The sequence below is a fragment of the Mustela putorius genome, unplaced genomic scaffold (genome assembly GCF_011764305.1).
Source record: "Mustela putorius furo isolate JIRA1106 unplaced genomic scaffold, ASM1176430v1.1 tig00003846_pilon_pilon_pilon, whole genome shotgun sequence".
NCBI classification, from domain to species: Eukaryota; Metazoa; Chordata; class Mammalia; order Carnivora; family Mustelidae; genus Mustela; species Mustela putorius.
Window position 1 is genome coordinate 2,974,602 of NW_025421999.1, and position 27,028 is coordinate 3,001,629.

The following is a 27,028-nucleotide window of genomic DNA, read 5'->3' on the forward strand; positions in this document are numbered from 1 at the left end:
TTAAAAAAAAAAAATCCTTACTCTCAAGTCCAGCTGAAAGAAATTCTGATTCACTAGATCTCGGGTAGTGGGCTTGACTCTGCATAGTTAGCAAATACCCATGGTGATTCTGGTGCAGATATCATCAGGATTACATTTCAAGTAATTTTAGGAGATATCTGGCACCGTTATTGGACTGGTTTTAATTGATTAAAACCTCTTCTCTGTTGAGTGAGACCCTTACTACTTCAATATTTTCATTGGCAGTATGAAGAGAGGCAAAAAAAAAAAAAAAAAAAAAAGAAAGAAAGAAAGAAAAGGTTTACATGAGACAAGAATGGTATGTCAATCCTGTTTTTGGCAGTCACACTGCTATTCTCAAATTTTAATTCCAGAGCCAGAGCCAAAGCAAAAGGCATAGGTCCAAGCCCCAGGAAAAGCTGCTATGTGGGAAGAATTGTTTGGCTTCATGAACTCTGCTTCCACTGTGTCTGTGTCTTTGGGGTAAGGGACAAGGAGGGCCCTGATCATCCAAGAATGCCAGGGGCATAAGGCTCAGCGTGCCTCCCCAACATCACCGTCTGGCCCCCCCTTGCCACTCCAGCCTCCACCACTCCTAATCCCACTCTCAGCAGCACCCTAAGCTCCAAGGAGTCTCAAACCAGCTTTTCTCATCAAAATTATGACAAAATCTTATAAACTGATTTGATAAAATAGTCCTTCCTAAGGTTCACACAATGCATGGCAATGGCTTACATGTGTTTTTCCTTTCTTATAATATTTCCTTCAGTTTAAATAAATGACTCATGATGAGAACTTCAGACCCCTGGTCTGAAGACTGGTAAAACAAATCTCTGGACTCAAGAGACATCGAGATACTGCTGAAATCATACCGCCATAGAGTCAGTCATATCAGGCAACTTCCTCCTCATACACGCACTACCTTCTGCAAACCTGCCTTACCCTCTATCTTTCTCTCTCCTCCAAACCCGTCCCATGCCCAGGCACTGTGTTCCCTGCCCTCCCTGCCCTGCATGCTCTCAGGCACTGTTAGCCCAAGTTAAGGCACCTTTTTAGAACAGTAATACCCTTACGACAAATTTAAGAAAAGCGGGAAGCTCGGGAACCTTATTAGGATATAAAGCAAAGTGTAAAGAAGTATAGGAACAGGAGACTTAACCATGCAAGTTGACCTGGAAAACACATTATAGTCTAAAAGAGGCTTTCTCTCTTTCCTCACTTTTCTATCCTTACAACAGCAGAACTTACTTCAAAACCAAGAAGCGTTTTGGAAAAAGTCAAGCAAAGGAAAGGAAATAAAGATAGAACCCCTTTTTGTTTTCACTTATTTTATTATTGAAACATTTTTTTACTGTAGCAATTAATAAGTATATATTCTTAATGGGTTTGTTAATTAGCCAATTTCTAAATGTGACCATAAGAACCAGAGGTTTCAATTAAGAAAAAAGAATACTACAAACCTTCCTATACTTAATAGAGAGAATGCTTCTTTATATTTTAGGACAAAAAGGAGATATAGTTGAACAAAATGACCTTCCAGTTGCTAAATCAATAGAAAATGAGTAAGGACTGGTACATAATGCCCACTCTGAAGGAGAGCATTTCATAGCACTTAGCTAGTTCATAATAACCTAGCATCCTTTCCTTCTTAAAAAAAAAAAAAAAAGAAAGAAAGAAAGAAAGAAAGAAAGAAAGAAAAAGAAAAACCTCAAAGCAAAGAAACAACAACAACAACAAAAAAGTGGAGCCTCTCACTGCAGTTAGCATCCAGAATGTTCTGTGCCAGTCTCTGTGTCAATAGGCAGCATTAAGCATGTCTCTGTTGGTATTTTCTTCAAAATAATATGATAGCTAAAAGAAAATTAACTAATTCAATTCTCTATTCTTTGTTAATTGTTAATCATTAGGGACCATCACTAAAGCATACAGCTCAATTTCTGAATAGTCGTTGGTATATTGCCAACCCACTTCTGACCACTTCAACTCAGAACCTTCTCTTAAGCAGCAGATATAGCCTGCAATGTCTATGCTAACCTGCTGTTTCTAGTATTAGAATGCTTTAACTGCATCATTTGTAATTATCATGTTTTGGTGCAAAAACCTTACATTTTATTAAACATAAAATTCTAGTAAGCCTGTTTTTCAGACACAAAAAGAAAAAAATTTTTTAAAGATTTATTTATTTATTTGACAGAGAGAGATATCACAAGTAGTCAGAAAGGCAGGCAGAGAGGCAGACAGAGAGAGGGGGAAGCAGGCTCCCTGCCGAGCAGAGAGCCTGATGTGGGGCTTGATCCCAGGACCCTGAGACCATGACCTGAGTCAAAGGCAGAGGCTTAACCCACTGAGCCACCCAGGCACCCCCAAAAGAAAAATTTTTCCTTTTTTTTCTTTTTTCTTTAAGAAATTTATAACTCCTTGCTGTGGACTGAATCGTTCCCCCCACCTCCAAATTTCCTATGTTGAAGCCCTAACCCCCAATGTGGGCTATGGGTATTTGGAGACAAGGCCTATAATGAGGTAATAATGGTTAAATGAGGTCATGAAGGTGAAGTCCTAAGCTGATAGGATTCGTGTCCTTATAAAAAGATGTAAGGAGCAATCTCTCTCCCTCTTCACGATGCGAGGACACAGCAAGAAGGTGGTCATTTGCAAACCAGTAAAAGATCTCTCATGAAAAAACTGGCACCTTCATCTTTATCTTCTCTATACAACTCGAAGAAGACATGTCTCTAGTGGAAGTCCTGCAGTCTGTGCTGTTTTGTTATAGCAGCCTAAACAGACTAAGACCTCCCCCGAGCCACTGTTCCTGCCACCTTGTCTAGGAAACCCAGTTTCCGCCATACTTCCCATCCTCTTTTCTTGCATTATTCTTATTATTAGCACATACTATCATCTAACTTACAATAAGTATATTTTACATTTATCCATTGATGTCCAGTTTTCCCTTGTTAGAATGTAAGCTCCACGAGGAGAGGGATTTTTGTTGTTCTTTATTCATTGCTATATCTCTAAAACCTAGAAGCATGTGTTAGCTTCTGATCTTTGGAGTGTCAACTTTTAAAATGCTGAAGAATACGGACCCTGGCCTAGACACTGAGAAAAGATTAACAACAACACATAAATGAAGAACCCAAATAGAAAATGAGCATGGACCCATTAATGCAATCAGAACGTAACAGATGCAAGCCTGTAGAAAGGCTTGTATAGATGTTGTCTCGCAGCAGAAAGTGCCCTTATTAGTGGTCCATAAATGAAGGGATAATACCTTACCACTGATATTTTGTAAGAACAAATTACCAAGTGTAATGGATGCTTCCAAGAATTTTCAACACACCCTGGTCAGTGTAAGAAAGCAATATGTATTATTTGCTTTGCAGGAGAGTAAATACTTGGAAATAATGGATACAAATCTATTCAAGCATAATAGTTATTATATTTCAATTTATTTCCATGTAAATTGCTTATTACATGCTGAGTTAGTACAAAGAATTACAAAAGAGATAATTGAATGCATTGAAAAATATAAAAAAATAAATGTGACATATTAGACTACATGATTTTTAACTAAAAATCTTTGGATTGTGAAGGCATCACTTAACTCCCTATTTGAAATCTGGCAACAAACTCACTGCCAAAAAGCATATGCTATATCAAATTAGATCATCATCCCACAGAATACAGAACATGCATTTTTAAGGCATATGTATGTTCAACAACATACCAATATATTTTGGTAACCACTAAATGTCAAACGTTATCCATACAAGGTATTAACACATTAATGTTTTCATTAAAAAAGAAAGATCTCTTTCCTCATTACATTACGCATTTATAGAATAGAGAACTGTCAAATAAATTACCACAAAGTAGTTCAAGCTAGACCTTATAACACTTGAATCATATAATCGGGGGCAAATAACCTTTAAAATGAAAGACAAATGGTAAAATTTAAGGGCATTTAATTTGCATAAACGTAATGTTAACGGTTTTTTCCTGGTTTCATATTTTATGCTTAATTTATATATGTCACTCTATTAGGTCCTTAACACTCTTATAGGTCAGTTTTAATTTTTTCTAATTTTATTTTACCATAATAAGTACTATGGAAGTAGTTTATCATATATAAAAATAAGGTGAACTCATAAAAATAATTTAGCATGACTAGAAACATTCTAGCATCAAGACCATATTATAGTTCCTTTGTTAATGCTTGCTTTGAAATAAATATGTGTATTTTAGATTCTTGGGTGTTGAAAACTTATATTCAACTTTGGATTCTCAGAACTGAGTTCCAAGGAATTCTTCCAGATTAACAGCCATTATGATTTTGTATGCAGAAAAAGACAGAACAAAGAGCTTTACATGGTGTGTGGTTTGGTCTTCCTTTACTTTGAAAATATTAACATTTGACACTCAAGGTCGTGACCTCAAAGTTTTATCCATTAAACTTCTACATAAACACTGGAACGCATTCAAATACACCTGCTCAGACAATACTGTGTCACCTTTAACAATAAAATAGAACAAAGCATCCACTGATTAACTGTAGTGATTTCAAGGTCATCCATGGCCTATAATCCCTAACAAATTATAAAATGCCAGCAGCGCATGATTTTAGCTAGGTCCAAGTTGGACAGCAAAATATCAGTTTATAAACAACAAAATATATTTTCTTTTCTTAACTTTCTTTGACATATCTTTATGTGCCAACATCAATGGATTCTGGATGGTAAATTTTGCAATCATCCACCGCTGGGATAATTTAAATGGATAAAACAGAGTGAAATTCCTTTCTCTAAAGAAATTTTACCTCCAACTATTACTTTCACTTATTCTTGGAACAATAAGCGATGAGAATGAAAGTTGTCCTCACTCATTTCAATCCAAATCAGTGATGAGAGGATTGAGGCTTCCTTTAGGACAAAGACATTTCTTTTTCTTTTTCTTTATGTCAACCAAAATTGAAATGGAAGGGGTAAGTTATGAGATTCAAAACATCTATTATTCCCCATCGTTTTATTACATTGCCCTCCTATGACTTCACGTGAAAATTAAGGGCCATGTGAATGTTCACCACACATTTGCTTGAGACCTTTATATCACTTGGCAGGCATATTCTCATACAGATGCCCATAAAAATACCCAAATGACCAGTCTTTAAGTTTTGTTTTCAACCTACATTTCAAATTCAAGTATTTTAAAAGTACTTGGTTTTTTGTTACACTGGTAATTTCAAGAATAGTTCTAATACCTTCAAACTGAAGCAGACCTACCTTTGAAAATGAGATTTCTTCATAAATGTATCCAATTGCCTGATAAAAATATGAAACTGTGTAATTGTACATGATTGAAAATATATGTACAAGCATGAAAACAATAACTTATACAGGTCATCCTGGCCTATGGTGCTTTTCAGTTATCCTACTGATTTGGTATTTTTACAGATAATCGCATATCTAAGTTCTACTCTGGCAAAAGAAAAAGAAAAACATACAATGGAGACCTAAGTGGATAGAGAGATAAATGTATTATATTATATTGGCTGTTTCTCTGAAATAGGAAAGTCCCAAACTACTACAATTAATTGTATACTAGAATAGCACAAAGCTATTTTAATTCTACTGCTGGTATTTATTTTCTCATCTAAAAATCACATTTGTGACAAAATATAAAATGTGCAACTTCCATATGCTCTGGCTCTAGTGAAACCTAAGGTAAAAACAGAGACTTTTGGGGTTTGGAATGCAGAATTTAGGACTAAGCATTTCCAATATTCAGAGTAACACAGATTACTATAAAGAACTTGGTTTCACTGGGACACTGGTTATCTTGAAAATAGTCTTGAAAACTTCCTTGCATGGAAAGACATGAAGAACAATGGTTTCTAGTTTGTCATTTGTTTTTGTTGGAGTTAATTTCTGTGAATTTTGTATCATATTGTAAAGAAACATTTAATCTTATTGATGTTTACTGGCTTGTTTTTTGGAGAGGAACATGGCACATTTGCTAAGTTGTTTTTATGTATTAGTTACAGATGATCCTGGATTTTTACAAATGTCTTGCAAATGTTCTAAATCTCTTATGCAAAGTTTTTCTCAGTTTTGCAAGTTTACTTACAACGAAACAGAAATAAAACACAAAATACTGTGGCAAAGGAAGTAAATTCATGTTTACCTTTTAGTACACTAAAACTAAATGCATACCAATTTTTATAAAATAACTCTACAATAACCTACTAAGTAAATATGCTTACTAGCAAAGATTAGGAAAAATTGCTGGTGAATCTCGACCAGTGGCTACGTGGTCATTAAGTCACATCCTTCTTACAGTTGAGGTCATCTGCAGGATCTCAACAACAGAAAAGGTTGTGCAAAACGCCAGAGTACGGCCTCTTCAGGGCAGTTGCTAAAGGCAAGAGCTGAACTGCAGCAAAAGGGTCTCAGACTTCACTGTGATCACTGAGTTTGCTCAAATTCTAAAATAGAAGAGGAAGAAATAAGCACATGTTCGACTCTTAAATTGGTACCATAATCAAAGAACAGTAGCAACAGATGCAAGCTGTCCAGCCAAGTTAAGCAGACAGACATTCTGTGAGGCATGAGAGTTTGGTGAGTATCTACCTCATAAGGTTGTAGCAAGTCTAATGAATTAATATAGGTAAAGCTCTTAGGATATCTCTGCAATATAAGGAATACTCAATAAATGTCAAGTATATCATAATAATAATAATTGTTCTGTCATTGTTATCATTTTGTAAATATGTACTATTCTGACTGAATGTGATAGGGATGACTCTGGGAAGTGCCAAATGCTGTTCTAGGGATGGGAAAAGCAAAACGATTCAAAGTCAAAGAAAAATTGCAGGAAATCAAAGCCCTAGGAACTGCTTTTTAACTATAAAGCCCAGTATTTGGAGGATAAGTGTGATGCTTCACATCATGGGAATGCTGAGCTCTGCAAATAATATTCCCAAGGATGCCAATATGAACTTAGAGGTAAGAGTACTGGAGCAGAAAAAGGCTATATAAGACTAAATCTAAAGTTTTAGCATTTGACAGAGGTGGATTCAAATTTCCAGGATAGTAGATCCTGGAAGAAGCATTTATTTTTACAAGCAAGCACTTTGCACTTAATGGGTGATCTCCAAATCCTCTAAGCCATGATATTGTTGGAGACCCAAATTATTAAATAATGTTCATAACTGATCCAAGTTGGGAATGGAAACATTCCTTTACTGCAGCAGAGGACTCTGAGAGGGGAAAAATTGTCATAAATTTTAAATATCAGAGAGGTAACAGGCTAATAAAAAAAAAAAAAAAGCAAAGCCCTGGATTCTACATTCTAATTTTTCTTATAACTCCTGCATGCCAACTTGCATGGCTCACCTTATTTGAGTAGATGTTACTTAGTGCAGCAGATACTGAATCAAAATAAATTGGTTTCTCTGAGTCTGGGTTTCCACAGTACTTCATTGCTTTTACCAAGGAAGCTACAAGAAAACACAAGTAATTTAAGGCCAGCTGGAGCAGCAGAAGGATCCTGTTCAATGTTAGTAAAGAATCCTCCCTTACCTGTGCAATGGGCTAACGAGACATCCACACTTCTGCTCTTACAGTCATTATAAACCTGGGGGAATGAAGATAGTATCCCATAATTAATACAGGAGAACAGGCAGGGAAGATGGGTTTAAGAAGAAAGAATTCCTGGTTAAAAACAAAAAAGCCAATGTGTCTGGTGTCACACCACCAGAGGGAGACATTGCTACACAGTTGGGCACACCGGGGCAAACCTCTAAAAGACAGCCTTCGCCAACACCATTAAGGCGGCAGGATATTCACCTTTCCAGCAACTAAATCCAGCTACTTAATAAATGAAAATTCATGTCATAAAAACTAAAACACCACATTCCCTTCCCTGTAAGAATGCTAGAAAGTTGTTCTCAACCTTCTTTTCCTGGAAGTCAAGGACCCACTTAAAAAAGTGATGAAAACTGCTGACCTCTTGCTCAGTTTAGTATTTTACAACAATTTGTGCATATTCGTGGACTCTCAAATCCCATCCATGGACGGTAAGCTGAGAACTAACAGAATCAAAGCCGAGTTTGATTGTCCAACCTCCCATTTTTTAAAGGTCCATCAAGATGAGAGATGCTAACTAATGTGCTTGGTGTATTTTGGAGGCTTGCCTCATTCAGGTCCTAGAAAACACCATGAAGGAACAACTTATTGAATGCCCAGATTTTAAATTCACCCAGACAGAAGTCAATCCATGAAACTCGATGAAAATAAAATGAGAAGTTTTAGCAACAATAGGATGGATTTGGTTGTGTAATAAAGATGTATCTTACATACAAAATAGAGAAAGCATTTACAACACATTCTAAGAGTTTGCATGATACATTAAAAAATTTTCCCTTTTATTTTTCCGGCAGTAAATAGTTATATGGTAGAAGAATTGCAGAATAATAAGAGATGTGTCACTCTGAGCATGAATAAATAAGCAAACAAACAAACAATACATGGACTGAAACTTGGACAGAATAAATGACACCTATTTTTATAAAGTTAAAAGGACTAATTCAAGGTGACCGGTCAGTGTTTGACTTTTTCCTCAAGCTCAGAAAGCTCAAACACATTGCTACAGGTGGTTTATTGATGTTGATAAATATAATCTCCAGTTCACTGACCTTCCCAGTGTCCTAAGTAGAAGAATAAACAGAAGTCATTCCATTTCCTCCAACCTAGAACTCACAGGGGCATGTTCCTAGTACTACAGTGACTAAGGAAATATATGAGGAACTTTAGGAAGCAGGAAGACAGGCATAGCTCAAGAAACCCTGGGGTTCTTTACTCTAGACCCTCTTTCAGTGGCTGAAACTAAAACAATAGTATTATTTGCATTTTAAGAAATGACTTTTGCAAAATGAAAACAAATAATAAAAGCTAAAATTACTGAGCACTTATTAACTTCTAAAAACTTTGCTGTGTGCTTTCTTTGCAATGTATCACTGTAAAGCTGTAAAGCTTCACAATTTGATGAAGCAGGTATGTCTACTTTCACTTACAGAAAAGTAAATACGTTAGCCCAGATCATAAAACTCATTATATGGCTAATACTCGGAGCCAGGGTTTATCTATCTTTAAAGCCAATGTTCTTAATACACACATAATTTACTGTAATCATAATGAAATAAACCAAACAGAAATAAAGAAATTAAAAAGGGCAAACTGACACAAAGCCGCTGGTGTACTATATACAGACAGGAAACACTAGGCCAAGAGCAAATGTTATTTTTTGCTAATCTAAAAATAAAATGCATTGGCTGATTTATCTCATAATTCCATTGTGCAGTATTTTAAAACCATGAAGATGAATGGAAAAAACAAAAACCAAAGGATCCTGGGTGGCTCAGTGGGTTAAGCCACTGCCTTCAACTCAGGTCATAATCTCAGGGTCCTGGGATGGAGCCCTGCATCAGACTCTTTGCTCAGCGGGGAGCCTGTTTCCTTCTCTCTCTCTCTCTCTCTCTGCCTACCTCTCTGCCTGCTTGTGATCTTTCTCTGTCAAATAAATAAATAAAATCTTAAAAAAAAAAAAAAAAAAAAACTCTTTCTCAACATGCCTAGTACCTGAGTTGTTTGGATTCCTCTGAATTTTCAACTTTAGATCTTAACCTTAGTGGGCATAGGTAACCGTTTCCTTCTGTTTACTAACTCTAATACTGATTTGTAATCTCTAGAGAGGGGTGCTGATAAACATTTGAGCATATTCAAAATAAATTTAAAATACAATTAAACCAAAACTGTACATCCTGGTCTTTCCCAGTAAAGGAACAATCCTAATCTAGTGTTTCCCAGAATATGATCTTAGACCACTTGCCTCAGAATCACCTGTGGTTGTTTAAATAAAGTTTCCTGGACCAAAACTAGCACCCAACCATGTGGCTGAAAAGCAACCCAGGTGAGCCCTTCTGCACACCCACTGGAGAGCACTCTTCTAGACCCTGGTGACGCAAAGGAAACAGAAAGACCCACCAGCCAAGAACCATCTGTCTCCAGTCCAGATTTGGATGCAAGAAAACATGACGTATTCAGGTTGAACTATGCCAAACTGTGCAGTTTTTATAGTGAAAGAAACAAGAAAATGAAAGCATATTATATGGGGGGAAAAGGGGTGACATACCAAAAACTGCCACTAGATTTAAGTCTAGAATATTTAAAACGCAACCATTTTTACATGATTTTCTTTCTAAATATCTGCTCATACTGAGACAAAATCCTCCCCTCATTTTTACAAGGGGCATAAACAGCGACCCAGGGGGCCTAGTGCTATCCCTCATGCCTCACAGCTAGTGGGATAGTATATTCTCACCCTTTGTTCATAGGAAAGAGATATAGAAGTTGACCTTTGCACTGTGTTTCTTGTCTTTGTTTTTGGTGTGTGTGTTTTGTTTTTGTTTTTTTTGACTTTGCACTTTCTTAAATCTGGAGGTTTGTGGACATTTCGATTTTATATTTATAAATGGATAGAGGCACAGTTACGCAACACCACAGAAAACAACCAACACCCATAATGTGAAACTGTCCAAAAACTACTGATCTTAACTCTTTAAAGCTCTATTTCCAATTTCTACATCTTGCCCTGATGAGTAACTAACAAGACTATCCCAAACTCCATAAAAGTAGACAACCAAACAAAAACATACGAACAACTGTTTTCAGACAGTGGGAACAGGGAGCACAGGACTGAGTGCCCTGAGGGAAAGAAGACAGTTGAGAGAAGCTCCCTAGGAGCTCAGCTTTGTGCACAAAGCAGCTTCTGGGCCAGAGAATGATGGATGCCTGAGTAAAATACAAGAGCTTCACTGAGCTGAGCAGACGGAAGTGGAGTTCAGGAAGGATTAGGTGGGCGGAATCAGTGGGAGAGAGTAATGGAAATGAGGGAGATAAGCAGAGAAAGAGCTCCAGAAATGTTCATATGATTTTGATTAAGTTTTTGGCAGAATACAAAATTACCCATGACTATGAGGCAGGGTAGAGAGCCCGTGGGGAGCAGATACCCAGAGACAGGTTAGTCGAGCTCCACGCAGCAGAAGCTGGTAGAGGACTGAGGACAGTTGAGGAACAGATGTTGCTCCATCCTCAAGACACCCCCCCCAACGAATTCAAGACACTGAGGGAGAGAACAATGGAGAAAGGAGGTAATTTCCCCTGTTGACATACTATTTAGTTTAAAAAAAAAAGGGGGGGGTGCTGTCTAGGAGGCTTAGTAGGTTAAGCATCTGCCTTCAGCTGAGATCATGTTCTAGGGTCCTAGGATCGAGTCCTGCATGGGGCTCCTTGCTCAGCTGGAAGCCTGCTTCTCCCTCTGCCTGCCACTCCCCGTGCTTGTGGGTGCTCTCTCCCTGACGCATAATCAAATAAAATCTTTTTTTTAAAAAGCAGAGGAAAAAATTCCAGAAGTGTCTGAGTTTTCCTTGAATTGGAAAAATTAGGTGTTGTTCTTCCTGTGGAAATGTCCTGTGACCCATGTTCATTTTAAGGAAATAAGCAGTTTTATATTTTGCACACCAGGGCCATGGAGACACCATGAAGATCACCGGGTAGAGAAGTAAACACTAGCATCTGACAGAATGGAGAAAAGCTCCTGCACTGGGGACTGTGTGAGAGATCAGATAAGGTATCTGGTGAAACTCCACCCATCCATGAGGGTGAGAGAAAAGATCCTGCCATGACCAGGGCCACTTTCTCATGGAGGGGACTTTTCTTTTCAGAAGCTTGTAAGCTGACTGCCCAGCAGGCACTATGCCCACTACATCTCAAGCCTATGTTCTATTCTCTCTGATCACCCCATGTGATTACCCCCACCACTGCCCCCCACACATACACACACTGGAAGCTTGATGGGATCTCCTGAAGACAAGCTATGGCAGTGCTAGGCGTCAAGTTCTGCCTTTGGGGACAATGGGTAAGATGAGCCCTGAAACAAGTGGAGTCAAAACCCTGGGGCTGCGAGAGTAGCCCTGTTACTACAGAAAAGGGAAAGAATCAGTCCAAACACAAGCTATGTAAATACCTCCACAAGCATGGAGACTCCAGAATAGTCGAAAAAAGTCACTCCACTGCAATCCAGGATTAAAAAGCACTTCTCACTTGGACCGGGCTGGGACGCTTCCTCTGCAGGAGAAACAGAGACTCGAGTTAGGGAGAATTCTCAGAGATGTCTGCTGCAGGCTGTGCTGAATGTGGATGTGTAACAGCCACCACATGTTTAACAAGACTGATTCCAAACACTCTTCAGATTTTATGTTTTTCACTTAATTACGGATTACTTCTGAACTCTTTAACATTTAACTACTCAAATGTGACTTCAGGTACTTAATACATAACTCAGAGAGGAAGATGGGATGGGTTAATTACCTCTCATTTCACAGAGAGACAAGCTGAAACTCAGCCATCATTTTAAACGGTTTGAAAGAACACTGGCAAGTCCTCTCCAAAGACAGACTGGAATCGAGGCCTCAAGGCACCCTGAATAGTAGTACTCCTTCCACACTCTCATACCATTTCCTTCATGGGCATGCCCAGAGGTAAAGCCCTGCTTTGTGGTGTCCAAAGCTAATATAGTTTGGGGGTCACATCTTAAGGAAAAGATTCATTGTTGGGGCTTATCTCTTGGCATGGAAGGGATTTGTAAGAGAGACCCGAAAAAACAAAGCTTTCTTTGTTCACAGTAAATCGGCCTCTGAATGTACCTGAGGGAGAAAAATTTACTCAGGACATCATGGATCCTGACCTCTCATTTGCTGATATCTTCACCACCATGGTTTCCTCACGTGACATGGTTTCAGACAGGCCATGTCTAAAGTCCCTCTAAGGAGTGTATGGCTCTCAGAACAGACCATGTAAAGTAAGATAACTCTGCTGTTGATAGGCAAAATCTATCAAATAAATTCCAGGTCATTAGTGATTATGAAATTCTCTGAAGAAATAAATTCTTAATTGGACTAGTTTTGCTATTTAAAATACCCATGATTTTCATCTATAGTGGCTACAAAACCATGGGAATATTATTGTTTCTCAGTTAGCATTGGAGGGAAGTATAAGGGAAATTATCTATTTTTTTAATACTGCTGCTTAAAGGTAAAAAGAGGTGGGTGGAAAATATAGAACAAACACTGAACATTTACTTTTTGCAGTAACTGCTAGCAAAAAGAGAACTGCCACAAAGTGATTTTAATGTATTTGAAAAATAGTATTCAGGTATAGGATTTGTTTCCAAGTTTCACCTTTAGATCTATACTTATATTTATTACTTGAAATAATAAGTATCAAGCAGGTACTCCATTCAGGGAAACTTTTTGAATATAGTTGTTCAAATGTAGTTCAAACTACAAGGTTTCAACATGGTAGAGGGTAATACAAGTCAAATACTATCCCTTTATTCTAGAAGCTCATCCTTGAGTGCCAAGGATAAGATTGGTATATAAATGACATGATAAATGAAGACGAATGGAGATTTACAAGAAGGATAAGTCTGGGGAGTGATCACTCAAGACTTTGGGCAAAGTAGACTTCTAGGATGTGGATGATTCCAAAAAGGAGAAATGATGCATTGTGAGTATTCCATATGGACAGCTGTAACTGAACACTAATGATATTTTGAGATTTCAAATTCCTCTTCACTCAACCAGCATATATTGAGGACCTACTGTGTGCTAGGCACTCCAGTAGGGCCTTCTGTTTTCCTATTTCTCCCACAGAAAGGAGGGCTAAGGAGTAAGTGTAGGTTTAGGGTATGCTTCCATTGGCCCCAAACAGCAAATTAGGACTTTAAACAAAATTGGGAGTAACCATAACTGAGATCATCCACTGACCACTCAGTAGTAATCCCTCCCATTCACTATTTGCCTCATTAAATATGGAACCTACCTCTACTAATGCAAAGACTCTTATTTATATCCTCAGATATAATGTGCCCTGCTCACTATCAGAGATAAGAGAGGATCTCCTGTAAGATCACAGGAAAAAGAAAAATACATATCTGAAGCAAAGGTAAATGGTGACATGCTGAGTGACCTTTATTCCTTCTATCTCTCAGTCCCATAAATACACACACACACATATTTATACACACATACACACACATATACACACATAAGTTGGTACTATAATAATTGCTGTATATATACTGTTATTTTATTTTGCTTAGAATTACAGAGGAAGAATCACTAGATCAATGTTAACAGAGCTTCTAAGACATTTGGTTCATTATTTGATCCATGATATGTATTTCCTTGAGTATTTTTTAAAATTCATAAGCACACTTTTATCCAATTCAAACATTTTTTTGAATTTTCAGAGTATAAAAATTTCCCTCTAATGATTAAATTACCAGATAAGCTTTCTTACAAATGTTCGATAATTCATGATTTCCATATAAAAAATGTATACAGTAGATTAGACATTTTCTCACAAAGTTAGACATAAAAAGTTTTAGTAAGACTAATGTTTGCAATGTACCATGGAATTCAATACTTAAATGGTTTCTATGCAGATACTTTCAAATATATCAGTCTTAGAAATAAAATTTATGTGATTTCTTTAAAGGCAGTACTGGGTTGGAGCCAGCTCATACCAGCTCTCCTGACATCTCTTCAGTATGTCAATTGTGTTCATATCTTCTCAACTCCAAGATTAAGGACAGCATGTTGGTAGTTTGGAATCAGTCATGGTAGAAATATTTACACCATGGAAATGGGCAAATACTACACATCAGTTCTACTCCACCAACTTACCTCGTGCCCCCTGTTCCAAGAGTTTCTTGTTATTTACCAGCACTTCACTCTTTAAAGGTGGAGATGCTTATTAAATATAAGGAATGCAATCAGTAATTTTTAAAAATCCAGTGGCTTTAACTAAATACCTTTTTAAAAATATTTTATTTATTTGATAGAGAGAGAGATCACGAGTAGGCAGAGAGGCAGGCAGAGAGAGAGGGGGAAGCAGACTCCCCACTGAGCAGAGGGCCTGATGTGGGGCTCGATCCCATCCCAGAACCCTGAGATCATGTCCTGAGCCAAAGGCAGAAGAGTTTTAACCCACTGAGCCACCCAGGTGCCCCGCTAATACATTTCTTAAACCACTTCCATCTTTAGCAAGAAATCTTAAAATGACAATGATGACAAAATTTGATATCAGAATCTCTATAGCCCATTTTCCATCCATTTATGGCACCATTGTTAACAAATGACATATGTCTTTTACAAAACAGTTTATATTTCAAAATAAGCTACAATTTAAATTCTTAGTTCAAAAAATTTTATGAAAAAAATTATCATTAGTATTTAATCCCAAAAATTAAAAATTAAAAATATGAATTTTTCTGAGAACTTTTTCATTATTATTTACTTACTAAAAACACAACTGTCATTGGTACTATCTACAAGAGAAGCTTGGAAAAAAAGTAACTATAATCTAAAAAAATACCAGAATTGTTTTATTGAGAAATGTCAAAAGAATGTCAAAGCATTGCTTCTTCTGAAAGAATCCACATAAATTATTATCTATAACTATTACACTATGGCATGAGTTCTGTCATACCCATTCCTCAGCCAGACAGAAATGGCTGATTAATCACAGTGCTTTTTCCACCAACGTCAAAGACCTTAGAATTTTTATCAACTCCCTGCTTCAGGAAGCCACTAGTAATTCACAAGAAATGTACCTGTCAATCTGAACTCAATACTACTGTGAAAAAAAACCAATCTATTTAGATATTATTTAGAGGGATTGATCACTGGATCTAAATGACCAGAAAATGGTGGTAAAACAAACAGAAAATTCTTTAAGAAACAATTTTTTCTTCTTCCCTAACCCATCACACTTACTTCACTTATAAACTGCACTTGTCATTATCTATATTTTCTCATGGTTATTTCATAATTTAAGTGGTGATAGGCTGTTAAGTATAAAAATGTTTGGGTTTTATCACTAACAGTACAAAAATTTCCCTTCTATCGTCCCAGTGGGCTTGCTTTGTCTTTCATCCAGTTTCATCTTTCTTGTTCCCCTCATCAAAATAGGGCATTTTTTCAGGCCATTCACAATTAAGGAAAATAAAGTAAAACAAAAGAATTGTGCCATGTAGTTGTAGGTTATTATTTAAGTAAGCTATTTAAAGAGAAGCAATTCATGATGCCTTTTCCAAATAAAAAAGACATCCTTAGTGATAAAGTTACCAATTCACTCAAATGAAAATTTAAAGACAATGGACACTTCTGAAATCTTTCCACAAATAAGTGAAGTTTTCTTTTACACACGACCCTCTCAGTTCTGCCATTGTACTAATTTTATGGCTATAACCTTGTGTTTTAAGCTTCTAAGTAAATCAACCAGTGCAATAAAAATCACATCATCATAGAAAAAAGGAAAGTGAATTCACAGCTAATATCCTGCCTTAAGCAAAATGAAGTAAGCTTGGAGCATGTGCAAAGGAGACAACTAATCTATACCCATGTGGAATGTGGTAAATGATGGGCTTTATCTACAAAAACCAACATTTCAGAAAGAAATTAACCATCAGGTGTGGGTGGGCAATTAACTCCAGACTGTGGAAGCTAGCTTTTTCCTGTAGAATATTCATTAACTCCTTTAATTAAAAAGTATTCATAGCTGCATAATTTAGGAGTGCTTTTCATATACTTCAAAAGGTTCTTGACAGTCTGTGAGTCACTCATAATTTTTTAAGAGAAGGAATTTTCTGTTAATATCAATTAACTATTGAGAAGCAGATTTACATCTCTAATTTCTCAAGAAAACAGGGAACTATGAAATATTTAGGACAAACCACAACATTCTCTTTGGAAAACATGTGCACATATTATCAAGCATCTCATTTGTTCATTCATTCATTCAAGCAGTCAGTCAATATGGGCATATTCAGGGCTCTGAATGCTGTCCTAAGTAAGGCAAGTAGAATGGTGAACAAGAGAGATGATGTTCTCTGCCCTCAATAGGCTCACAACAAAGCCAGCAAACCAGTTGACTGAACTAGTAATCTGAAATATTCTGAAGGCTGGAAAAAAATATGCACAAAGAGCTAAGAGGAGTGACCTATATCTATATCATTCTTGCATCCATTGTTTCCTGTCCTGTTTCCTCAGCAAACTGAATTTGAGTTTGTATTCACTGAACATCTACTAGGTTCTGGGCACCATGGTAGGTGCTGTAGGTTCAGCTGTAGGTGCTGATGAAAGTAGGCATGATTTCTGTTATCACGGATCCTACAATTTGTCTAAAATTGTAGACATTATTCTATCCCCCCCCCATTATTCTATCTTGGGGATAGAATAATGACCCCAAAGATGTCCACATCTTAAGGTGCTGATGAAAGTAGGCATGATTTCTGCTATCACGGATCCTACAATTTGTCTAAAATTGTAGACATTATTCTATCCCCCCCATTATTCTATCTTGGGGATAGAATAATGACCCCAAAGATGTCCACATCTTAATTCCAAGACCTGTAAATAGGTTGTTATATGGCAAAAAGAATTCTGTGGATTTGATTAAGTTAAGCACCTTAAGATAGAGACATTATCTTAGATTATCCAGGAGGGGGTCCAATGTAATCACGGGGGTCCTTATAAGAGGAAGATGGGAGGGTGGGAATCAGAGAAGATGTGGAGGCAGAAGAGGTCAAAGAGAAATCTGATGATGTCACCATACTGCTGGTTTGAAGGAGGAGGAAGGGACCAGGAGTCACAGAATGCACATGACTTCTAGAATTTGGGAAAAGCGAGGAAATAAATGGATTTTCTTCTAGAGCCTCCAGGAAGAATAGAATCCTGCCAAAACTTTGATTTTTCTCCTGTGTGATTCATTTGAGCCTCTGCCCTCTAAAACCATAAGATAATATATGTGTGTTGTTTTAAGCCATTATGTCTGTAGTGATTTTTACAGAAGCAAGAGGAAACCAATACACCTGGGTTGCTGGTTGGGGGAGTAAGGAGTGGTGGTGAGGGCATGGAACTTGTTTTAGACAAATTGTAGGATCCATGATAGCATAAATCATGCCTACTTTCATCAGCACCTACAGCTGAACCTACAGCACCTACCATGGTGCCCAGAACCTAGTAGATGTTCAGTGAATACAAACTCAAATTCAGTTTGCTGAGGAAACAGGACAGGAAACAATGGATGCAAGAATGAAGAGAACAGAACACGTGAGTGGAGATGTGAGGCATGAATAGAAGTTGAGTGGGTGAGAAGGGGGTGGAGGTACAGCTGGCCAACCAGAAGCCTAAGAGAGACGTGTGCAAGAGTGCCTCTTGGGAATGGCATAACGTGACTATAATGTATTGCGGACATAACCTCCCCAAATGGAATGATAATGGACTATTTCTTCACATTTGAACAATTTTTGCTTTTATTCAGACAAATATGATGACTGCCATCTTATCATTTATATAGCTTGTTTCAATATGTTTTGATTATTCAATCATGTGCTCAACTACAAATCTTCCCCTTCTATGAAAATTATTGTGGGGGGTGTGGACTTTTTTTTAATTCTCTTCTCTGTTTCCCACTCCCTTGCTCAGCTATGTCTCCCTTTAATTTAGCTACTTCCAGATCTATTTGGTGTTCCCCCTAAACCCGCTGCATTGGATGACTTCCCAGCATCTTTAATTCACCACCCTCTGAAGTAAATTAATCTTCCCTTTTTCTTCCTCAGGTTCCACATCATCCTAGTGTGAGAGGTTCAAAGCTTCATAATCAAATCATTGTTTTGCCCTCTCCACCCCCCAACACCCAGACAGCGCCAGCTGTGTTCACAACATGCTGAAATCTCTTTCGAGGTCATCCTGTCCCCCCATTTTCATAGCCTTGTAACCAAAGCAGAGGTATTAACGGTGCTGGTTAATACCTGCACCCTGCAGGCTGCTTTCAGACCAAGCTCTCCTGTCCCAGCTTTGAGCATCTCTTTCTGTATGCCTGTCCGACTGCAACAGGGACCTGTGTTCTGCCTCTATTCCTATCTAACTGCACGATTCAGAGCAAGTGAATCAGCCCCTGCGGCCCCAACTTCTTCATCAGTAAAAGAAGAGTATCCTATCACCTATTTGAAAATGGAAGTACAGTATTTACTTATTACCTATTTCAGAGTTATCAAGAATGTCTTCTGAAAACTTTCCAGTGCTGTACAAATATCATCTATCATTATAATTTTCATTCATTGACTAAGTAAGTGTTCATTGGACAATGAAAGATAATGCAGTGAGAATTCAAAATGCATTTCTTGCCTTAAAAATCTAGTTAGAAGGAAAATATGCAGAAAAAGAACAACCTATAACCATATAAGACATTATATAACTATGTAAAGCATGTGGTATCTCCGTTTTTCTATTACTATGATCTCCATCTCACAGCTGAAGATACTGAACTCCACGCACGCTGGCAGTATGCTCCCCTGTATGGGTCTGGTTGACTTCTTTTTCTGCCTAATGGGACTGCCAAGTAGTGTGTCCTTCAATTTACTTTACTTCTCTATTAAATCTTGAAGACAGTATAAGGTTTCAATTAGCAGATGGAGGAGATGGTTCTATTCAGGAGAATCCAAACACAGGCTCAGAGCCAGGGATGACTGAATTAGATACAGGGACCATGAACTGATTTATCTGACATGAATGGAGGACTTGTGTACTGTGGAATAAAAGGGAAAGCAGTTCAAGAAGAGAAGGAAGAGCTTTAGGTGCCGTGCTGAGGAGGAGAGGGCACTTGATCCTCAAAAGGGAAACTTTACGATGAATCATAAGACAAATTTTTTAAAAGATTTTTAAAAAATTTATTCATTTGAGAGAGATACAGAGACAGAGACAGAGAGAGCACAAGCAGGGGGAGAGGCAGAGGGAGAGGGAGAAGCAGACTCCCTGCTGACCTGGGAGCCCGACATGGGACTGGATCCCAGGACCCCGGGATCATGATCTGAGTGGAAGGCAGACACTTCACAATCTGAGCCACCAAGGCGCCCCCTTAAGACAGATTTTAAAGTAGCGGTGATTTAAGATTAATCAGTCATTACATCAGAGAACAGAGTACGGGTAGGAAGGCAACTGCATCTCACCTTGCATGTCAACACCAACCATCTGCAGTAGCTTCCTACAGCCCTGGGTTGAGAAGACTCTTGGGCTCACCCACCAACCAACCTCTACCCCCACCCCCTCCACCCACCCACCTCACCCTCCCACCCCCACTCATGGGAGAAAGTGTCTTGATCTACTAGTAATTCTAGTAGTTCTCTCTGGGGTGAGCATAGGACACTGGATATTTTCTATCCATGGATTAAAGCCAAGGATATCTCATAGCAGAAAAAAACAAAACAAAACAAAACAAAACAAAAAAACCTACTCGTTCACTTTACACATGATTAAGGACAGAATCAGAGTCACAGAAGTGAATATGCAAAGTTAATAAAACCAAGAGTTATAGGTTTTAGTAATTAAATGGAAGAAAAAAATCAAGAACGTGTACAGTAGACGAATCATTAGCATTTAAGCACAGGGAGGGGAGAGTAGGTTGGTGTTTCTGAACAAGAAGGAGAGATGATAGGACCGGGGGAGGGAGAGGAGGTAGATACTGGAAGAAACATTCTTTCTATTAGTTCTAGTATCAACTAGTTCTGACTTCCACAGAAGGGACCCAGAAAAGGTAATGGCACCCATCAGCTAGTGCTCTGTGAAAAGTGGGCCTAGGCTAGTGAGACAGAGGGGAGGACACCCTTAAAAAGTTTCCAGATAAGCAGGAAACTAAGACATTCAAGAAGTGATCATTGAGTCAGTATTATACCAGTATTATGCAAACATTCTTTGAGAGCATAAAGCAGAAGAAAATCAATTTGCCACAAAAAGTCAGAAAAAAATAGAGAAGATGGCATCTGAGCTACACCCATGTTGACATGGGTCAATGCTGTTGATTCATTCATGTATTTATATAACATTTATTTTATTCTATTCTATATGCTATATATTCATTCAGAATATCTTTTATACAGTAATGTAAGTATTATAATATGTTATCCTCTTATATAAACATTCCATGTGTTCTTTATCTATTATACTATTAATTTATAAAGATTATTATAAAATCATACAAAATTATAAAGATATTTCAGTTGTCTCCAGATTTGGGGGAATCTAAATTTTTATTTTGTTTACCACTCTTAGGATTTTGATTCACCTGGTAGAGATCTGGTGGTATGGTGTGTGAATTACAATGAATAATTTCATTCATTGTAGACACATGTCTCATCATTGTATATTAGCAAGACTGTCCTTTACTCACTTGGTGTCAGTTTGTCCCAAATTGAACACTAGTATGTGGGGGATCTTTCTCCCCTTCTGAGGCCCCTACTTTGTCCTACTGATCTGCTTATTTATCTTGGAACCAGTATCATAGTGCATTGATTATGAGAGCATTATAATATATCTTGACAGTTAAGAAAACATTCTCTCCCCGTTGTTCACATATTTCAAGAGCGTCTTGGTCTATTCTTGGTCTTTGGAATTTTTATACAAAATTTAGAATAAGCTTGTCAATTGCCATTAAAATGTCCCATTGGAATTTTAATAAGGATTAAATTTATATTTATAAATCAATTCAACATAAATAAAACTAACACCTTTTCAATATTGAGTATTCTAACCAATGGACATTGCAATTCCCTTCCATTTATTTCTAAATACCATTTACTTACGTGTTGCAAGTATTTTGTTGTTGTTGCAAGTATTTTTAACACCTTGTAATAAAGTTTTACAATTCATCCTGTGTAGGTCTACCCATCTTTACTTAAATTTAATTGTAAAAATGAGTAGGGGGTAAGATGGAGGAGAGGAAGGGAAGGAGGAGGAGGAGTGAGGGAAGGGAGAGAAGACAGAGAAGAAAGGAGGAAGAGAGAAGTAGAAGTAGGAGGAGGACTGGGGAGAAGAGCAGAACAAGGAAAGGAGAAGCAGATGGAGGGAGGGAGTGGAGGTGGAGCAGAGAGAGAAGGAAGAGGAGGGCAGTAGAGGGAGGCAGAATGGCAGGAGGAGGAAAGAGGACAGTGGTTTATACTCAAGACAGGACACTCACTTGGATTTTTTTTTTTTTAAGCTAACTCACCATTGCAGTTGCCGTTGGATAGAGAATTGAGCAATGTGTTTTGTTCACACTGAAATGAAAATGAATATAAATAACGTTATAAAAATTTGCTTCTGTCCCTGAGAACAGCACATTTTTCTTTTCACCAAAAATAATAAAAAATTGGGCTCTAAATATTATTTTTCACCAGTCCTTTTTTTTAGAGTGATAAATACAACACCTTGAAATAATGAAGTGACCATTGGCTGTAAGTATTTATTAGCTGAGGAATTAACATATATTACCAAGTTAGACTATCTTGTTTAGAATATTTTCTGCAAGATTGTTTGTTTTGACTTTTGATCAGGAATTAAAAATCTGCATCTCTTTTCACATAATGTATCCAATCAGAAATTAACCTCATTAACACAACATTCTCTACAGAGAACCACTGACCATATATTTCATATTACGTGAAAGTGAACAGTTCACCTGCAGCTCCAAGAAAATGTCTGAGAAACAGTCCCAATTTATGGAAATGCTGAAAAATGAAAATAACTCTGCATCCTACAATTAAAGTTCTTTGAAAGTGACACTGATTGATGCCTCTAATGAAATCACATGCTATCTACTTCTCAAATGTTGTTGATGATGATGATAGTAATTGAAATTTTTGACTACTTGCTATATACCAAGGACTCTATATTAATTATTTAATCCTCAGAAAAATCCTATGAAGTTACTAATCTCATTTTCCATAAGAGGGAGCTAAAGATTGGAAAGGTTAAATAACTTGACCAAAGTCACAAAGCTGGTAAGAACCTTGGCTAAAACCAAAGCTCATGCTTTTCCATTCAGAACCTCACACTCTCCAGCACTACGTTATACCACTTCTCCGAGACATCCCATCAGTTTCATCTTAAAGGCTGAGTAGAGAACATCTATTTTCTCTTCCTGATACGCAATGCTACAGCTGATATACTTTAATTCTGGCTCTGACGGTTGTCGGCTGTATTTCTACCAGGTAATTTTACATTTCTAAGTCTCAATCTTTGTTTTTTTGTAGCATTCCAGTAATACTGCTTACATCGCAGGGCTGTTGGTGATTGTTAGCCTAGTTAAAAGTACCAGTTCTTGAGAGACTTTCAGTGAATGTGAGTTTCTTTTCCTTCCTCTTATTTTTAATCTTGTCTGAAATCTGTGCAAAAAAATTTCCAATAAGTTATGTAGATATTCCACCTTCCAGAAGGTGAAGCCCATCTCCACAATCTTCACGTTTGGGCTGCTACACCCTGATCTTATCATGATCAATTCTAATAGAAGGATATTCTACAAAATGCCTGACCAGTACTACTTAAAACTGTCAAGGTCAACAAAAAAGAAAAGTCTGGGACACTGTCACCGTGAAGCAGCATCTAAGGAGACAAGACAACTAAATAAAATGTAATATCCTAGATGGAATCCTGGAACAGAAAAAGGACAGTCTGTAAAACTAAAGAAATCTGAGTAAAACATGAACTTTAGTTAATGATAATGCATCATTGATTATGACAAGTATGTCATACTAACCCAAGATATTAATAACACCAAAAACTATATGGTGCAGGGTGTATAGGGACTCTCTATAATACGTTTCAATTTTTTTTTGTATCTCTAAAACTGTTACAAAAAATAAAGTCTATTTAAAAAAATACCTGGTCTGAGTAAAAGAAAATTTTGGATAAACAACAAATTGAAACTTCCTTTGCCAAGTGAGCTCACAAACTGGTGACTATTACATGAGTTTCTATATATAACCTATATAATAATGACCATGAATCCAATAAACACTAGGACCCTGAGATCCTCCTAAGCTTCTACATTCAGGAAGATATTTAATGATGACATATAGGAAATATATTGTCATAAAGTTTGACAAAACAGGAAATCCTTTATCAGTTTGTGTTTTGAATACAATATGATTCTTCTTGCCCTAGGGTGTTTTAAATGCCCTCCCATCACTGCCATCTGTTGAAAATGAGGCTGGGAGAGAAGACCAAGACCCCAGCAGAGCACCCCAGTTTAAGACAGAACTGTGGACCCCTGTATAGGGTGCAGCAAAAGGAGGCAAATCTGTAGTAGAAATTAACTGATACTGTCTTGTTACATTAAAACTGAAACTGGAACAAGCACAGGCCTTAAAACAAGAGGTAGATACCCCAGACAGTGTATGATAAGAATAATATGAGGTGTCCCAAAGAACATCTGTGCTACTCAAGACCATCCGTTTAACCATTCTGAATAAAGGTTCATCCCTGATTCCTCAGACAGAAGAGATTCCAGATTACCATGTGCATCCTTAGCGTATCCTTTAAAACTCGCAGTCTGTTAATACAGAATATTTGCATTATTCTCACTACAGTGAAACATACTCTCAAGAAATCCTTTCTTACCACCACAGAGTTCTGAGTTAAAGAATCCCTTTGGATGTCATTATGTACCAATAACTTAGATTCCCTGAACTCTACTTGATTATTAGACTCAAATTTCGTAAGTCCCAAGTAGGTAAAATCATGTATGTGGAACCTCTTCCCAGAAAGCTGCATTAATGAGGTTTATTTCTGACTTCATATGCTACGAGATAAACCATATGCCAACTTTCAATTTCTGAAAACACATTGGAACAACCTTTGTCTTTCAGGAAAATATTCAAAGGAAAATACTATCAACTACCAATAAATAACTGGTTATAAAAATATTCATGTCTCTACTAGTCATGATAAATCCTACAAAGAAGCATATCATTTCAAGAAGTAAATTTACATTTTGGTAAAATAAGACTACATGTTTCATATGGGTTAATTAGGTTATTTGGAACTGTGGACAAATTTTCCCACAATATTATTGTGTATGGTGGTTGTGAACTTACATCAGCCACAAGAACCTGCCTATCTCATAATAGAGCTAAACATTGCTATGAAGTAAGCATGGCTTTATAAAAGAAAGAGGCCTTGTATCCAACTTGAACAACTAGGAATGATGTCCATCTTAGGCATGAGTGCAAGTTCTTCTCAACCCAAAATCACAGGTAGGGTTCCTAGTAATCTGATGAAAGTGACATACTGAAGAGTAGAGAGGAAAAGACAAAGCTGGAGATATGCAGGCTGAGCCAGTCTCATAGGCTTGCAACCTGTGTGGTCATACAGAGTCCCATTCTTAGAAGGGTCTCCTACTTGGTTTAATGCTCTGTGAATGTCATCTTGAAACTCAATAATTGTTGAACAAGGGACCTCACATTTTCACTTTGCACCATGCCCAGCATATAATATATTTGATCCTGTGTTTAGGACCTCTGTGGGGTAGATCAGAATGAGGCCCAGAAGCAGAAAGCTGCAAGGATCAGGAATATGTTACTAGACAGCTTCTGCAATTCTAGAAATGGGAGAGTCAATACTTCTAGGTACTGGAGTGACGGGATAATATACACTCAAGGACACAGGAGAAAGAGACTTGTGTAATCTGAAGTAGTCAAGGAAAAGCTTCATGGAGAGGGTACTACTTGCACTCAAACTAATAATATTAGTTAAGATTTTATAGCATTGAGTAGGCCAGACTTTATTCTGAGTGCCTTGTATATATTAACTCATTTAATCATCCTGATTATAGACCAGGAAACTGTATCACAGAACGTTTAATAACTTAGTTAATTTCCCACAGCTCATCAATGTTAAACCCAAACAGCTTCGCTCAAAAGTCCATGCTTAAGGGCTTAAGGATTCAAATAATCACAGATAGCTTATTTACATACAATCAACCTGATGCACATTTGATATCTCTGTTAATGAAGATAACTTGTGCAGATAAGGAATGCTAGTTTTTTATAATAATACAAAATTTAATAATATAATATTTAGTAATATAATATTTAGTAATATAATAATTACAAAATGATGGCAACAGTTAACACATCGCTGAAGTCATTTATCATATTCTATCTCTTGGATTTGGATATGGCTCTTCTTTCTCTTGGTAAAAAGGTCCTTTAGGGTAAGTGATTTGCTTATTTATTCTTCTCAGGGCTATAATACCTAGTACACATGTCCACTAGATATATGCTGAGGGAAGGAATGAGTGGATGAATGAGAGTAATTACCTAAAAACTAACTACAAGAACCAAATGAAAAGTTTAACATGACAGAAGGCTTTGCTGAGGGAGAGGTCTCCAAGCACTCTCTAATGTGTTATATTTCATGATTCATGTCTTAGTATCATGATATACGGTTATTTGTAGTACATTATTGTAATCATGAACTAGCTGATCCTACCTTGCTGACATCATCCAGTAGCTGGTTGCTCACATTTTCTTTTTGGATTATGGTCATTATATCAGTATGAAACTTCTTTGCATTCAGGAAAACAAGAGGGTTGTTTATTGAGACAATTTTCACCTGCTGCAGGGTTTCCTTTTGGAGGAAAATAGGAATAAATTCAGAATTCTGAATGAAATAAGAGGATAACTCTATCTAAAGAATCTAAATCTTATAAATCCAAATATCACTCAATGATGGAAGCAGTTTCTTAGCCAAGGTTGTCATTATTATAACTTATTTGGAGAACTTAGTATATTATCATGCTTCTTAGGAAAAACATGCACTTCCTCTTTACTAAAAAGCATTAATAACTATGAGGTGATCCTGCATCTTTTCAGGAAATGGCCCTTATTCCTATGGATTTGAGGAAAGCAGCACCCTAGGATATCCAAAGAGTACCAGGAAGCCCTGTTTTCCCAAAAGTACCTCTTCCGTACAATCTAGAAATCAAAATTTCATTCACCTGATCATCAGGGTTTTGTTTTGTTTTGTTTTTAATGAAAATCTGTCCTAAAGGGTCAACTCTCAGTCATTTACCTCATAAAGACATAGCTTTCTTTT

General features: G+C 37.2%; 1 protein-coding gene across 1 annotated transcript in view; it reads right to left on the reverse strand.

Annotated features, from left to right (window-relative positions):
- Window positions 1–3,414: 3,414 nt before the first annotated feature.
- Window positions 3,415–27,028, reverse strand: part of SLC26A7 (solute carrier family 26 member 7) — a 115,743-nt gene continuing 92,129 nt past the window's right edge. The window contains exons 14-19 of the mRNA XM_004768594.3: window positions 26,423–26,560; window positions 22,161–22,209; window positions 12,079–12,179; window positions 7,575–7,629; window positions 7,389–7,492; window positions 3,415–6,478 (exon numbers count right to left, since the gene is read on the reverse strand). Coding sequence (XP_004768651.1) covers window positions 6,443–6,478; window positions 7,389–7,492; window positions 7,575–7,629; window positions 12,079–12,179; window positions 22,161–22,209; window positions 26,423–26,560 — 483 coding nt within the window. The 3' untranslated portion in view covers window positions 3,415–6,442. The remainder of the gene's footprint in view (window positions 6,479–7,388; window positions 7,493–7,574; window positions 7,630–12,078; window positions 12,180–22,160; window positions 22,210–26,422; window positions 26,561–27,028) is intronic.